At 48.6% G+C, this 16,654-nt stretch overlaps 1 protein-coding gene across 1 annotated transcript in view; it reads right to left on the bottom strand.

The window, feature by feature from the left end:
• LOC131555042 (TOG array regulator of axonemal microtubules protein 2-like) overlaps positions 1-15,305 on the bottom strand; it is a 30,454-nt gene extending 15,149 nt beyond the window's left edge. Inside the window, exons 1-10 of the mRNA XM_058800704.1 lie at positions 15,107-15,305; positions 14,091-14,251; positions 13,583-13,629; positions 10,433-10,665; positions 9,432-9,592; positions 8,920-8,966; positions 7,744-7,952; positions 6,786-6,832; positions 3,482-3,528; positions 1,320-1,532 (exon numbers count right to left, since the gene is read on the bottom strand). Of these exons, the coding sequence (XP_058656687.1) occupies positions 1,320-1,532; positions 3,482-3,528; positions 6,786-6,832; positions 7,744-7,952; positions 8,920-8,966; positions 9,432-9,592; positions 10,433-10,665; positions 13,583-13,629; positions 14,091-14,251; positions 15,107-15,268 (1,327 nt within the window). The 5' untranslated portion in view covers positions 15,269-15,305. The remainder of the gene's footprint in view (positions 1-1,319; positions 1,533-3,481; positions 3,529-6,785; positions 6,833-7,743; positions 7,953-8,919; positions 8,967-9,431; positions 9,593-10,432; positions 10,666-13,582; positions 13,630-14,090; positions 14,252-15,106) is intronic.
• Positions 15,306-16,654: the final 1,349 nt, after the last annotated feature.

Genomic DNA, 16,654 nt, shown 5'->3' with positions numbered 1-16,654 from the left:
CCCAAAAATGCCATGCTGGCCAACAGGCAATCTCTCAGATTGCAGAGCTGTCCTAAAACAGAGATTGGGATTGAGAGCAGCAAGGCACAATGCCTAGAGCTTCTCCCAAGGGATGGGCTACTGGCAGCAGACATGACATTGCTCTCTTGGCCAGCAGACTGAAACCTGCTGCATGACAAAGGCCTCAGCCCCTGCATGCTGGACAGCCTCTGTGTCTGAGAGAGAAGGGCAGAGACAGAGATTGCTCTTGACAGAGATTCTTATCTGCCCTTAATCATGCTGATTTCAGTAAACATCTTCTTTATGGTTCCTAAAAGAACTCCCAGGTTCTAATACCTGCACGCATTTAGATCAACATTTTCTTCTCTTTGTTGGAATATTTTAGAGGACACTCAAAGACAAGTCTAGGTTTGCAGTGATACCCAAATGTAAATTGTGTTCTTGACACTGGATAATTCATTTTCCCCAAGGATTTCCCTTCAAAATTGTATGAGATTGGGCAACTTTCAGGCCAGCCTGACTAGAGGTTGTTTTTCTTAATGCAAGTAGAACAACAGAGCTCATTCTGAAATGCACTCCAACAGAGTTGTTAAAATTCTGAGAATTAATCATTCTATACAACAGCCTCACAGAGGATAAAAATTATATAGCAGCAAGGTAGAAAATAATACAATGCCATAAATCAGGACTTTTTACCCTGCAGAATGGCCAGCTTAATAATGAAGGAGAGTAAGATCTGGGTTTTGAGGAACGAGGGCAATTATGGATGGAAGGCAAGGTCTTGGAAGGTAAGAGCATCTGGGAAGGTGGCAGGGAAACTACAGATCCCAGGGTAACCTCCTTGGGACCATGGCAGTCAGTCAAGTCTGCAAAATGGACACTCAAAATATAAAAAACTGTGAAGCAAACCTAAAGCATCTGAAGCTCCATATTTCATGGGACACATTTCCTGTAAACTTCTAAACAGCTGCACAGGGAAACATGCTCCTGCTGGCAGACACTTGAGGCAGGCCAGGGGAAAACCCTGAGCCACTTCCCCAGAGCTGCCACAGGCACAGCCTGGCCTCTGGGCTGCCCTGGGACAGCAGGGAGCCCAGAGCCCTGTGCTCTCCAGCAATGGCTCAGCTGCACATGCACCCTGCTGCTCCTCTCCCTGCTCCACAGCTCAGCAGCCCTACAGCTCCAGGGCCACTGGCAGCAGCACAGCTCCTTGCAGGGGCACATGCAGGGCACAGCTGTTCCCTGCCAATGTGCACAGCCTCTGTGGGCTGCCAAAACATCCTTCCTCCCACCAGAGAGCAGCCCAGCTCCCGCCTTACCTTTTTGTGAGGGTGAGCCAGGCTGCTGGGCCAAGGCCCCCTGAGCCAGCTGGGAGCCCAGACCTCCATTCCCAAGGCCGGGCTCCAGCACATGAGTATCCAAACTGAAGGGGTCCATGAGTTCCTTTGGGAACAGAGGCATCCGAGGTCCTGTCTTGCACTGAGAGCTCTCTTCCTCCTTTCTCTGGGTTTTTGTTGTAGGTTCAGAAGAAGCTGCCGGACAGGGACAAGAGAAGGAGTTAATTGAACTCACGCCTTTATAATCAGCCCTCCTAATGATTCAGGAATTCAAAGTGTATTTTAGTTACTGAAAAGATTGCTTGGTTTTTTACTTTTCATGAAACTAGCATCAGTTTAATTTCTCTGAACAATATGGAGCTGCCAAGACAAGAGAGAAGGGTTCTACTACTTCACGTTGCACCCCTTGCCTCCCCACTACTACAGGATCCCTTTCCTTCCAAACAGCTGGGAATTCACAGTGCTCTCTAGAATCTGACACTGGCCAGGAAGTAATTGTTTTCAAAAGGAGTTTTCAAGGCCTTTGTTTTTGTATTTCCCACTCAATTCTAGGTTGGGTTTTGCAGTTTCGGGGATTTTTTATATTACTCTTTATAACAAAGGAAGTTCTGGGACACAAACAATGGCACCACATATTAGATGCAAAAGCAGCTTTGCTCTCTCCATTAGATGTGTCCAGTATTCTGTAAGTCTGTATTTGTAAGGAACAAAGTCCTCATCCCCAGGTTCCACTTGTGCTATATTTACTTCTTCCAGGGGTTTATTCTCTGATTTCTTTTCAGCAGAGAAACCCAAACTGAAATTAACATAACCTGTCTCAAAACAATTCTAATCTTGGCTAATACTGACAATTCAAAATGCCCTTAATGGAAATAGCTGATGGCCAGTCATTCTGAATACTCCCCAACTGAGCTGTCAGAACTAGGAGAAATAATTCTTTACATTGGACACATTTACAGAGGATAAAATCATGTGGCATCCAAGCACTATGAGAGGAAAACCTGTTTCAAAATTGGATTCATTCACCCTGCAGAAAGCTTAGGTGAGTAACAAAAAGTAAGATAGGAAAAAGATTATTGGAATAAGTAATTTCTAGACCAGAATTAATCCAGAAAAAATGTCACCGTACTTATTGAGTAATACTTCTCCCTAGCTGCATTAAGCATTGCAGCTGCATATCAGCAATGAAGGAGCCATTCCAAAGGGGCCATATCCAGGATTTGGCAGAACTAACCCTAAGCCAAGGAACCAGGGGATCTGACCCCTTTTTCTGCATCACCAGAATTATATCCCCAACTCTCATCTCTCCTATCATTACACACCCAGAGATGCCAAAAATACAACAACAGTGTCAATGAGGCTTCCAACCAGAAAGCATTGCCTGACCCAGATGCACCAGACCCAGCATTCTGTCTGGCACAATTCCACTTGTCAGGGATCAGGCAAGGCAGGGACAGGCACAAGGCATCTCCTGCCCCAGCCTCAGCCTGCAACACTGACACAGGCAGAGACAGCCAGGGAAGAGATTTGTCAGTGTGAACCTGCCAGAGGTGGCTTTGGGACTGTGCTGTCAGAGGATGACAAACTCACACCCTGTCTAGGCTGAGTCCATTTGGAAGTCTCCTTCATTGGAAAAGTCAAAAGGACTTTCTATCATAGGAGGTTTCCCTATTCCTCCCAGTGCAAGACCAGGCAATGTCCATGAATCCACTTCACATCTCAAAGGTTTCAGCTCAGAAACAGCCCCAAGGAAAGCTTTTCTCCTTCAATGGCAGGTGGAAGGAGTGGGAGCATTCCTCATTTCCTGCTAAATGCCTTCCTTTTCTCATCTTATTTTGACACCAGAAAGGCTGCAGGGAGATAAAAGTCATGCGCAGGATGGAGAGGAATGTTTTGTTTTCCTGCACAGCATTTCCAGGACGCCAGGGTACCACTGCAGCTCCTGCCACTCAATGCTTCACACTGGAGGAATTTTCAATGCAACACTGGAGAACACTCCCAAGGGACTCTGCTCTGGGAGAGTCTACTCTGCCCATCGAGGAATGGCAACTTTCAAAACATTGCAATTTAGCCAAGCTTTTCAATTGACACCTCAGAGTCAAGACTAGAAAGGTCATTTTAGGACAGACATGCCCTGTACCTACCTGCATCTTCAAAGCACTCCTCTTCACTACTGCTGCTGGAGCTTGGCCTGGAGAAGATGGAGGACAAAAGAACATGTGAAAAGTAGAAAGAGAAGCAAAATGGTGAATACACAGACGCTTGCCTTAATACATGGGACCGCTGACTGTGCAAAATGACCACAGGAGATGGGAAGAGTGAGGTGTACAGCACACTGGAGCAGCAGACACCTTGGCTTACCCCATATCCCAGTACGCCTGCAAATCCAACTGGGGAGAGCTTGGCAGAGACTCCACAGAACTGTCAAGAGTGAGACTGCCTGCCTTGCCAATTGGGGGGATCAAAGGCAGTCCAAAGGATGCCTTCTTCATTTCCCCACCACTGCAATATGGCAAGGAGGTCTGGAAAGAGTAGAACACAGTGCTCAGATCAAGCATCCAGCCTTGCCCATATTCATAACTCAAGACATTTTCATATGCCCTCAACTGCAACCAGGTAGGAATAAACAAGTCAAACTGATGGAACTGATTGGCATGGGATGGGGAATGCAAAGGGAACTGGTGAGGGAGAGACCATGTCCCACATTTGACACCTCACCCCCCTGTTCTCTCCTCTGCATGGGTGCCTACATTATCAGCTGGCATTCACATGTTTGTGGATAAACTGAAAATCTGCCATACAGGACTTAGCTTGGTGTCCTTACCTTATGTCCCTTTGTCTCTGAATTCTGCTCCCGGCTGCTTCTTACAATACTGTTGTAGCCAGTGCTCATTTTCCCTTTCTTTCCATCAAGCACCTTGCTTGGCTTGATGGGAGAAGAGCTCTCTGGGATGGGAGGCAATGGCTTGGATGGAAGCAGTGAGGAGGGACGTGTCTGTGGATGACTCTTGCAAATACTGGAGTCAGTCAGGCCTGCAAAAGTGGAGACAAAGAATGTAACAGAGCCCACAAAGTAAATCTAAAGCACCAGAAGCTCCATATTTCATGGGACACATTTCCTGTAAACTTCTAAGCAGCTGCACAGGGAAACATGCTCCTGCTGGCAGACACTTGAGACAGGCCAGGGGAAACCCTGAGCCACTTCCCCAGAGCTGCCACAGGCACAGCCTGGCCTCTGGGCTGCCCTGGGACAGCAGGGAGCCCAGAGCCCTGTGCTCTCCAGCAATGGCTCAGCTGCACATGCACCCTGCTGCTCCTCTCCCTGCCCCACAGCTCAGCAGCCCTACAGCTCCAGGGCCACTGGCAACAGCACAGCTCCTTGCAGGGGCACATGCAGGGCACAGCTGTTCCCTGCCAATGTGCACAGCCTCTGTGGGCTGCCACAAGAGCCTTCCTCCCACCAGAGAGCAGCTCAGATCCAACCTCACCTCTGTGTGAGGCTGAGCCATGCTCACAAGGCAAGGAGTGAGTTGGGTGAACTCCCACATATACAGTCAATCCATCTCATGGATAAGGCATCTAAGGGGTGTTTTCATTATTCAGAAATTGCTCTGTTTTTAGTTTTCATGAAGCAAGCCTCACTACATTTCCTCTGAATGGAGCAGGTAAGTCAGGAGAGAAAGCTTCGACAGCTTTGCTTATGTGTTGCTCATTGGTCATGTACTATTTTGAAATCCCCTTCCTTCTAAACTGTTGGCAATCCACAGTGGTCTCTAGAATTTAACATTTACACCGAGGAAGTAATTGCATTCCAAAGCTACTGTTCATGGCCTTTGTGTCTGTAACTCCCACTCAGTTCTGGGTTGGGTTTGGTTGGTAGCTTTTATTTCTCTTCTCAAGAGAGGAAGTGCTGGCACATAAGCAATGGCACCTCATGGTGGAAGAAGCTTTGCAATCCACATTGCATATACCCAGTATTCAAGGAGTGTGTATCTGCTGGGAAAAAACCTGGCCATCCAATTGCAAATTGCCACTTTTGCTCTGCTTCATTGTTCCATGGGGTTTTTTTCCCTGCTTTCTATCCCGCAGACAAAACCAAAACCAACATAAAACATGACCCGCCACAACACATTTCTAATCTTGGCTAATACTGACAAATTCAAAATTTTCTCAATGGAAACTGCAGAGGGGAATTAATTCTGAAATATTCTCCAGAGCTGTTAACACTCAGAGAGTTAATGCTTTACATGGTTTCACAGAGGATAAAATCATGTGGCATTCAAGTTGTTAGAGAGGAACACCCATCTTAAAACTGTATTTCTTACTCTGTAAGATGTCCCAGTCAGGAATATATAGAGAGACAGGTAAGGATTAATGAGATAGGTCACTCCTGGTCCAGAATTAATCCAGCAAAACTGGCAGTTCATTTGATGGGCAATATTACTCCCTACCTACATTCAGCATTCCAGTTGCATACCAGCAATGAAGGAGCCATTCCAAGGAGGATGCACCCAGCATTTGGCAGAAATAACCCTGAGCAAAAGAATCAGGGGATCTGATCCCTTTATCTGCATCACCAGAATTATTTCTCCAGCTCTCATCTCTCCTATCATTACACACCCAGAGATGCCAAAAATACAACAACAGTGTCAATGAGGCTTCCAACCAGAAAGCATTGCCTGACCCAGATGCACCAGACCCAGCATTCTGTCTGGCACAATTCCACTTGTCAGGGATCAGGCAAGGCAGGGACAGGCACAAGGCATCTCCTGCCCCAGCCTCAGCCTGCAACACTGACACAGGCAGAGACAGCCAGGGAAGAGATTTGTCAGTGTGAACCTGCCAGAGGTGGCTTTGGGACTGTGCTGTCAGAGGATGACAAACTCACACCCTGTCTAGGCTGAGTCCATTTGGAAGTCTCCTTCTCCTTCATTGGAAAAGTCAAAAGGACTTTCTATCATAGGAGGTTTCCCTATTTCTCCCAGTGCAAGACCAGGCAATGTCCATGAATCTGTTTCACATCTCAAAGGTTTCAGCTCAGAAACAGCCCCAAGGAAAGGTTTTTTCCTTCAAGGTCAGGTGAAAGGAGTGGGAAAATTTCTCATTTCCTGCTAAATGCCTTCCTTTTCTAGTCTCATTTTGACACTAGAAAGGCTGCAGGGAGATAAAAGGCATGTGCAGGATGGGGAGGAATGTTTTGTTTTCAGTGCTGCATTTCCAGGGTCCTAAGGTACCACATCAGCTCCTGCCACTCAACACTTCACACTGGAGGAATTTTCACTGCAACAATGAAGAACACTCCCGAGGGACACGGCTCTCTGAGAGTCCACTCAGCCCATCTAGGAATGGCAACTTTCAAAACATTGCATTTTATCCAAGCTTTCCAATGGTCAGCGCAGAGTCAAGACTAGAAAGGTCATTTTAGGACAGACATGCCCTGTTACCTACCTGAATGTTCTGAGGTCTTTTCTTGTCTTCGGCTGCTGGATCTTGGCCTGGAGAAGATGGAGGACAAAAGAACATGAGAAGAGGTAAAAAGAAAAGGGAGGGAAAGGGTGTACCATGAAAGGTGACAGACCTACTTAGCATGGTCATTTCTATGAAGGAGGAAATGCAACACATAAACCCAAAAGGATGCAAAGCTCTTTTATTGTCCTTAAGCTTTCAGTTGCTGGAGCCACACAGAGCTGGCCAAGCTCAGGATGAAATAATAGCCAAGTGCAGCAGGGGACCCATCCTGAGGTGCTTTGAAGCCCTGCCTCCTCTCCCCAACCACCACATCTCCTCTTGGGGCATTGCTGAAGGGTTTGTCATTGGATGGGCAAAATGCTGAATACACAGATGTTTGCCTTAATACATGGGACAGCTGACTGTGCAAAATAACCACAGGAGATGGGAAGAGTGAGTGGAACAACACACTGGAGCAGCAGACACCTTGTCTTACCTCATCTCCCTGGACTCCTGCAAATCCACCTGGGGAGATCTGCCCAGAGACCCTGCAGCACTGTCAAGAGTGAGACTGCCTGCCTTGCCAATTGGGGGGATCAAAGGCAGTCCAAAGGATGCCTTCTTCATTTCCCCACCATTGCAACTTGGCAAGGAGGTCTGGAAAGAGTAGAACACAGTGCTCAGATCAAGCATCCAGCCTTGCCCATATTCATAACTCAAGACATTTTCATATGCCCTCAACTGCAACCAGGTAGGAATAAACAAGTCAAACTGATGGAACTGATTGGCATGGGATGGGGAATGCAAAGGGAACCGGTGAGGGAGAGACCATGTCCCACATTTGACACCGCACCCCCCATTCTCTCCTTTGCATGGGTGCCTACATTCCCAGCTGGCATCCACGTGTGTGTGGATAAACTGAAAATTTGCCATACAGGACTTAGCTTGGTGTCCTTACCTTATGTCCCTTTGTCTCTGAATTCTGCTCCCGGCTGCTTCTTACAATACTGTTGTAGCCAGTGCTCATTTTCCCTTTCTCTCCATCAAGTACCTTGCTTGGACTGATGGGAGAAGAGCTCTCTGGGATGGGAGGCAATGGCTTGGATGGAAGCAGTGAGGAGGGCCGTGTCTGTGGAAGATTCTTGCAAATACTGGAGTCAGTCAAGCCTGCAAAGGGAGACATAAAAGGTAACAGAGCCCACAAAGTAAATCTAAAGCACCAGAAGCTCTGTATTTCATGGGAGAGATTTCCTGGAAATGTCTAAACAGCTGCACAGGGAAATATGCTCCTGCTAGCAGACACAGGAGGCAGGCCAGGGGAAAACCCTGAGGCAATGCTTTCAACATGGAAGCATTGCCTGACCCAGATGCACCAGACCCAGCATTCTGTCTGGCACAATTCCACTTGTCAGGGATCAGGCAAGGCAGGAACAAGGCACAAGGCATCTCCTGCCACAGCCTCAGCCTGCAGCACTGACACAGGCAGACAGCCAGGGAAGAGATTTGTCACTGTGAACCTACCATAGGTGGGGTTTGGGACTGTGCTGTCAGAGGATGACAAACTCACACCCTGCCTAGGCTGAGCCCATTTGGAAGTCTCCTTATCCTTCACTGGAAAAGTCAAAAGGACTTTCTGTCATAGGAGGCTTCCCTATTCCTCCCAGTGCAAGACCAGGCAATGTCCATGAATCCACTTCACATCTCAGAGGGTTCAGGTCAGCAAATACCCCAAGGAAAGCTTTTATCCTTAAAAAGCAGAAGGAATGAGTGGGAATATTTCTCATTTCCTGCTAAATGCCTTCCTTTTCTAGTCTCATTCTGACATTATAAAGGCTGCAGGGAGATAAATGGCATGTGCAGGATGGAGAGGAATGGTTCCTTTTCCTGCACAGCATTTCCTGGATACCAAGATACCAATCCAGCTCCTGCCACTCAACAGTTCACACTGGAGGAATTTTCACTGCACCACATGAGAACACTCCCAGTGAGTGGGCTCTGGGAGAGTTCACTGAGCCCATCAAGGAATTGAAATGACTTTAAAAACATTTTTAAAACAATGAGTTTCAACCAAGCTTTCCAAATGTCACCTCAGAGTCAAGACTACAAAGGTAGGACAGACGTGTCCTGTACCTACCTGAATGTTCAGAGGACTTTTCTTGTCTTTGCCTGCTAGATCTAGGCCTGGAGAAAATGGAGGACAAAGGTACATATTATGAGGAGGTAGAAAGAAAAGGGAGGGAATGGGTGTGCCATGAAAGGTGACAGACCTACTTAGCATGGTCATTTCTATGAAGGAGGGAATGCAACACAAACCCAAGAGGATGCAAAGCTGATTAATTGTCCTTAAGCTTTCAGTTGCTGGAGCCACACAGAGCTGGCCAAGCTCAGGCTGAAATAAAAGCCAAGTGCAGCAGGGGACCCATCCTGAGATGCTTTGAAGCCCTGCCTCCTCTTCCCCACCACCACCTCTGCTCTTGGGGCATTGCTGTTTGGTTTGACATTGAGCTGGATCATCAGAGATGGGCAAAATGCTGAATACAGAGATGTTTGCTTTAATACAGGGAACAGTTGACTGTGCAAAATGACCACAGGAGATGGCAAGAGTGACGTGAACAGCACACTGGAGCAGCAGACACCTTGGCTTACCTCATCTCCCTGGACTCCTGCAAATCCACCTGGGGAGATCTGCCCAGAGATCCCACAGCACTGTCAACATGGAGAGTGCCTGGCCTGCGCATCATGGGGATCAAGGATTTTCCAAATGCCCCCCTCTGGATTTCCCCACCACTGGGATATGGCAGGGAGGTCTGGAAAGAACAAATCACAGTGCTCAGATCAAGCATCCAGCCTTGCTCCAATTCATACCTCATGACATTTAGATATGCCCCCAACTGGGACCTGGCAGGAATACACAAGTCAAACTGATGGAGCTGATTGGCACAGGATGGAGAACACAAAGGGAACTGGTGAGGGAAAGACCAAGTCCCACATTTGACACCTCTACCCTCATGCTCTCTCCTCTGCAAGTGCGCCTACATTCCCAAGGACATCAAGGTGTTCTGGGGTGCCACTGCCTCCACTGGCCTTTAGGATGGCATGGCAGTGGCTTTAGATCACTGCTCTCTCCCTGCCCCTAAGGTGACACACTACCACTGCTGATCTCCAGCCGTGGCCCCACAAACTCATTCTGCAGGATGCCAAAACCTGCTTTTCTCAAGGCCCCTCATTTCTTCTGCTGCTGCCCTTCCCTCCCACAGTTCCCCAGCAGCCCATGAGCCCAGATGCTGCTGAGCTCTCGGCATGCTGGCTGCTCTCCAGCTCCCACACATCCATCAGCTCAGGCTCACTGGCATTTAGCAAGTTCAGCAGAGCTCCCTGCCCTGCTGCTCTCTGCAAGCTCTCTGCCTGCCCAAGCTGCTCCAGGGCCCCCAGGCCATGGCCAGGAATGGGGCTGGAGGCAGCAGGGGCAAAGGGACACTCATACTTAGTATCCCATCATTTCTGGGATTTGATTCTAAAGAGCTAAATCAGGACATGTTAAAACTTGACTGAAAGGGTCAGTTCCTGTTAGGGCAAAGGTCTGAGAGCTCTGCCAACAGCACATCAACTGAACATTTACCACACTGGACTTAGATTGGTCTCCTTACCTTATGTCCTTTTTCCTCGGAAGTGAGCTCTTTACTTCTTATCTCTTCCTTCTTATCTCTTATCTCTTCCTCAGAGCCAGTGCCAGGTTTCCCAGTCCCCTGCTCTCTACTCCATATCTTGCTTGCCATGGGAGAAAGTGAGCTCTTGGGGATGGGAAGCAAGGACTTGGAGGGAGGGAGCATGGATGGGCTTGCCAGAGAAAATGTCTTGGCAAGAGGGGAGCCAGTCAGGGCTGCAAAGTGGAGACACAAAATATATCAGAGCCTGCAATGCAAACCTAAAGTGTCTGAAGCTCCATATTTCATGGGACACATTCCTTGGAAGCTTCTAAACAGCTGCACAGGGAAACATGCTCATTGCCAGCAGCAACTTGAGGCAGGCCAGGGGAAAAACCTGAGCCACTTCCCCAGAGCTCCCACAGGCACAGCCTGGCCTCTGGGCTGCCCTGGGACAGCAGGGAGCCCAGAGCCCTGTGCTCTCCAGCAGTGGCTCAGCTGCACATACACCCTGCTGCTCCTCTCCCTGCCCCACAGCTCAGCAGCCCTACAGCTCCCTGTTATCCACACCTTTTCCGTCAGTGATCTTTGCTTTTCTGGTGAAATCCATCTTCAAACCCATGCTTCTGACAGGCAGAAGTGTCTGGGTTTGATTCTGGGAGCACACTCAGTGTAGACAGGGCCGGGAGCTTGGTCCCCTCAGAACAAGGCTGGGTGACTCCAATCGCCGGCGCTCGGCACACAGAGGCAGAGCCAGACGCGTCTGCTGCCACTGGGGCTGTGTCAAGCACAACCTGCACCAGCCCAGCCTGGGGCTGCCCCTTTGTGACACGCTGCCCATGCTACTCTCGTTTCCATGGCTGCATAACCCCACCCCAACTCACAGAATCACAGAAATTCAAGGTTGGAAGAGACCTGTAAGATCATCAAGTCCAACCCATGTTCTTACAATTCAACTAGATCATGGCACCAAGTGCCATATCCAGTCTTTTTTTGAACTCTTTGAGGGATAATGACTCCACCACCTCACTGGGTAGATGATTCCAGTATCTGACCACTCTTTCTGTAAAATACTTCCTTCTTAATTCTAACTTGCATCTCCCTTGACGCAGCTTGAGACTGTGTCCTCTTGTTCTATCTGTTGTCGCCCGGAGAAAGAGACCAACCCCCAGCTCACCACAGCCACCCTTCAGGAAGTTGTAGAGAGTGATGAGGTTGCCCCTTAGTCTCCTTTTCTCCAGGCTAAACAACCTCAGTCATTCTTCATATGGCTTGTACTCCAAGCCCCTCACCAGCCTCGTTGCTCTCCTCTGGACACGCTCAAGCAACTCAACGTCCCTCCTAAAGTGAGGGGCCCAGAACTGGATACAATACTCCAAGTGAGGCCTCACCAGTGCTGATTACAACTCCATCCCCTTCCATTCCATTCCCTAGGGCAGCCAGCCCTAAGCCCAGCCAGGCCAGGCCTGAGGCTTTCACGCTGTCTAGGATGTAGACCCTTCAAAAATCTACTTTACATGTCCTATACTTCTGTAATTCCTGCTCAGTTCTGAGTTGCAGCTTGTTGGTGTGGGATTTTCCTTAATTCTCTTCACATCAAACAAAGTGCTGGGACACAAACAATGGCACCAGGCAGTGGAAGAGAAAGCAGCTTTGCACTCCCCAATGGACAGCCCCAGAATTAAGTGGGTCAAGAGCTGTGGAGAACAAATTGACCATCCAAACATTCCTCTTTTGCTCTACTTCATAATTCCAGGGGTTTACTCTCTGCTTTTTTTTTCAGCAGAGACACCCAAACCCAACATAAGCACGACCTATCACAAAACAATTCATATCTTGGCTAATTCTGACAATTCAAAATGTCCTTGATGGAAATAGCTGATGGCCAGTCATTCTGAAATACTCCCCAACACAGCTGTTAGAATTAAGACAACTAGTTCTGCATATGGTTCCACAAAGGGTTAAATCTCATGGCATCCAAGACTATGAGAGGAATATCACATTTAAAATTGGATTTCTTTCCCTCTGTAAAATGTCCCAGTCAGTAATCAAAGAGACACAGGTATGGATTAACGAGCTAAACCATTCCTAGTCCACAATTAATCCAGAGAAAAATTCACCAACTTCAATGACCAATACTTCTCCTTAACTGCATCAAGCATTGCAGCTGCAGATCAGTAATTAAGATGTCATTCCAAGGGGGACATACCCAGGATTTGACAGAACTAACCCTAAGCCAAGGAACCAGGGATCTCATCCCATTTTCTGCATCAGCAGAATTATATTGCCAAGTCTCCTCTCCCCTGTCATTCCCCCCACGGAAATGCCAAAGGAACAACAACAGTGTCAATGAGGCTTCCAACCTGAAAGCATTGCCTGACCCAGATGCACCAGACCCAGCATTCTGTCTGGCACAATTCCACTTGTCAGGGATCAGGCAAGGCAGGGACAGGCACAAGGCATCTCCTGCCCCAGCCTCAGCCTGCAACACTGACACAGGCAGAGACAGCCAGGGAAGAGATTTGTCACTGTGAACCTGCCAGAGGTGGCTTTGGGACTGTGCTGTCAGAGGATGACAAACTCACAACCTCCCTAGGCTGCATCCATTTGGAAGTCTCCTTCTCCTTCATTGGAAAAGTCAAAAGGACTTTCTGTCATAGGAGGTTTCCCTATTTCTCCCAGTGCAAGACCAGGCAATGTCCATGAATCTGTTTCACATCTCAAAGGTTTCAGCTCAAAAACAGCTCCAAGGAAAGATTTTTTTCCTTCAAGGTCAGGTGAAAGGAGTGGGAAAATTTCTCATTTCCTGCTAAATGCCTTCCTTTTCTGGTCTCATTCTGACATTATAAAGGCTGCAGGGAGATAAATGGCATGTGCAGGATGGAGACAAATGTTTCATTTTCCTGCACAGCATTTCCAGGTCACCTAGGTACTACTCCAGCACCTGCCACTCAACACTTCACACTGGAGGAATTTTCACTGCACCACATGAGAACACTCCCAGTGAGTGGGCTCTGGGAGAGTCCACTGAGACCATCAAGGAATTGAAATGAAATTAAAGACATTTTTAAAACAATGAGTTTCAACCAAGCTTTACAAATGTCACCTCAGAGTCAAGACTACAAAGGTAAGACAGACGTGTCCTGTACCTACCTGAATGTTCAGAGGACTTTTCTTGTCTTCGCCTGCTGGATCTTGGCCTGGAGAAAATGGAGGACAAAAGAACATGAGAAGAGGTAAAAAGAAAAGGAAGGGAAGGGGTGAACCATGAAAGGAGACAAAGCTACTTAGCATGGTCACTTCTATGAAGGAGGGAATGAAAAACATAAACCCAAGAGGATGCAAAGCTCATTAATTGTCCTTAAGCTTTCAGTTGCTGGAGTCACTTAAAAATGGCCAAGCAGTGGCTGACAAAAAAGCCAAGTCCTGCAGAGGACCCATCCTGACATGCTTTGAAGCCCTGCCTCCTCTTCCCCACCACCACCGCTGCTCTTGGGGCTTGCTGTTGTGTTAGACATTGTGCTGGATCACCATAGATGGGCAAAATGGTGAATACACAGTCGTTTGCCTTAATACATGGGGCAGCTGACTGCAAATGGACCACAGGAGATGGGAAGAGTGAGGTGAGCAGCACACTGGAGCAGCAGACACCTTGGCTTACCTCATCTCCCTGGACTCCTGCAAATCCCGCTGGGGAGATCTGCCCAGAGACGCCACAGCACTGTCAACATGGAGACTGCCTGCCTTGTGCATCACAGGGATCAAAGATTTTCCAAATGCCCCCCTCTGGATTTCCCCACCACTGGGATATGGCAGGGAGGTCTGGAAAGAACAAATCACATTGCTTAGATCAGGCATCCAGACTTGCCCACATTCATGCCTTAAGACATTTACATACGCCCTTAACGGGGACCTGGCAGGAATACACGAGTCAAACTGATGGAGCTGATTCGGAAAGGATGCGGAATGGAAAGGGAAGTGGTGAGGGAGAGAGAGACCATGTTCCAAATTTTCCATGCACTCCCTGCCCTCTCATTACACTGGAGATGTAGCTACATTTCCAGCTACCATCCACATATTTGGCATGAAGATGTTCTGGGGTGCCACTGCCTCTACTGCGCTTTTCGATGGCATGGCAGTGGGTTTAGATCACTGCTCTTTCCCTGCCCCTAAGGTGACACACTACCACTGCTGATCTCCAGCCATGACCACACAAAGTCATTCTGCAGGATGACAAAACCTGCTTTTCTCAAGCCCCTCATATCTTCTGCTGCTGCCCTTCCCTCCTACAGTTCCCCAGCAGCCCATGAGCCCAGATGCTGCTGAGCTCTCGGCATGCTGGCTGCTCTCCAGCTCCCACACATCCATCAGCTCAGGCTCACTGGCATTTAGCAAGTTCAGCAGAGCTCCGTGCCCTGCTGCTCTCTGCAAGCTCTCTGCCTGCCCAAGCTGCTCCAAGGCCCCCAGGCCATGGCCAGGAATGGGGCTGGAGGCAGCAGGGGTAGATGGACACCCATCGTTAGTATCCCATCATTTCTGGCCCAGCTCAAGAGCCAAATCAGGGCCTGTTCAAAGTTCACTGAAAGGGTCAGTTCTTGTCGGGGAAAGGTCTCAGAATTCTGCTGACAGGACATAAACTGAAAATTTACCACACTGGACTTAGATTGGTCTCCTTACCTTACATCCTTTTTCCTCAGAAGTGAGCGGTTTTCCTCTAAGCTCCTCATCCCAGCCAGTGCCAGGTTTCCCAGTCTCCTTCTCTCTACCCCATATCTTGCTTGCCATGGGGGAAGGAGAGCTCTTGGGGATGGGAAGCAAGGACTTGGAGGGAGGGAGCATGGATGGGCTTGCCAGGGAAAATGTCTTGGCAAGAGGGGAGCCAGTCAGGGCTGCAAAGTGGAGACACAAAATATATCAGAGCCTGCAATGCAAACCTAAAGTGTCTGAAGCTCCGTATTTCATGGGACACATTCCTTAGAAGCTTCTAAACAGCTGCACAGGGAAACATGCTCATTGCCAGCAGCAACTTGAGGCAGGCCAGGGGAAAAACCTGAGCCACTTCCCCAGAGCTGCCACAGGCACAGCCTGGCCTCTGGGCTGCCCTGGGACAGCAGGGAGCCCAGAGCCCTGTGCTCTCCAGCAATGCTCAGCTGCACATGCACCCTGCTGCTCCTCTCCCTGCTCCACAGCTCAGCAGCCCTACAGCTCCCTGTTATCCACACCTTTTCCGTCAGTGATCTATGCTTTTCTGGTGAAATCCATCTTCAAACCCATGCTTCTGACAGGCAGAAGTGACAGGGTCTGAATCTGAGAACACAATCAGCATAGACAGCACCGGGAGCTCGGTCCCCTCAGAACAAGGCCGGGTGACTCCAATCGCCGGCGCTCGGCACACAGAGGCAGAGCCAGATGCATCTGCTGCCGCTGGGGCTGTGTCAAGCACAACCTGCACCAGCCCAGCCTGGGGCTGCCCCTTTGTGACACGCTGCCCATGCTACTCTTGTTTCCATGGCTGCAAAACCCCACCCCAGCTCCATCCCCTTCCGTTCCCTTCCCAAGGGCAGCCAGCCCTAAGCCCGGCCTGGCCAGGCCTGAGGCTTTCACACTGTCTGGAATGTGGAGCCTACCCAAATCTACTTGTCAAGGCCTTTAATTCTGTAATTCCTGCTCAGTTCTGGGTTGCAGCTTGTTGGTGTGGGATTTTGCTTAATTCTCTTCACATCAAAGTGCTGGGACACAAACAATGGCACCGGGCGGATATGAAAACGCAGCTTTGCCCTCTGCAGTGGATGACACCAGAAATGAGCTGGCCAAGAGCTGTAGAGAACAAGTTGACCATCCAAACCTTCCTCTTTTGCTGTACTTCATTGTCCCGGAGGTTTATTCTCTGCTTTCTTTTCAGCAGAGACACCCAAACCCAACATAAACATGACCTATCGCAAAGCAATTCATATCTTTGCGATATGTCAATAATACTGTCAATTCAAAATGTCCTTAATGGAAAGAGCTGATGGCCAGTCATTCTGAAATAGTCCCAACACAGCTGGTAGAATTAGGACCAGTAATTCTGTACATGGTTTTAGCTAGGGTTAGACCATGTGGCATCCCAACGTCTATGAGAGGAATACCACTCTTAAAGCTGGATTTGTTTCCCTCTGCAAAATTTCCTTGTCAGTAATCAAAGAGACACAGGTATGGATTAATGAGCTAAACCATTCCTAGTAC

This window comes from Ammospiza caudacuta, chromosome 3, assembly GCF_027887145.1.
Source record: "Ammospiza caudacuta isolate bAmmCau1 chromosome 3, bAmmCau1.pri, whole genome shotgun sequence".
Lineage (NCBI taxonomy): Eukaryota > Metazoa > Chordata > Aves > Passeriformes > Passerellidae > Ammospiza > Ammospiza caudacuta.
Note: the sequence above shows the minus strand (reverse complement) of the source record. Positions and strands in the feature narration are given on the sequence as shown.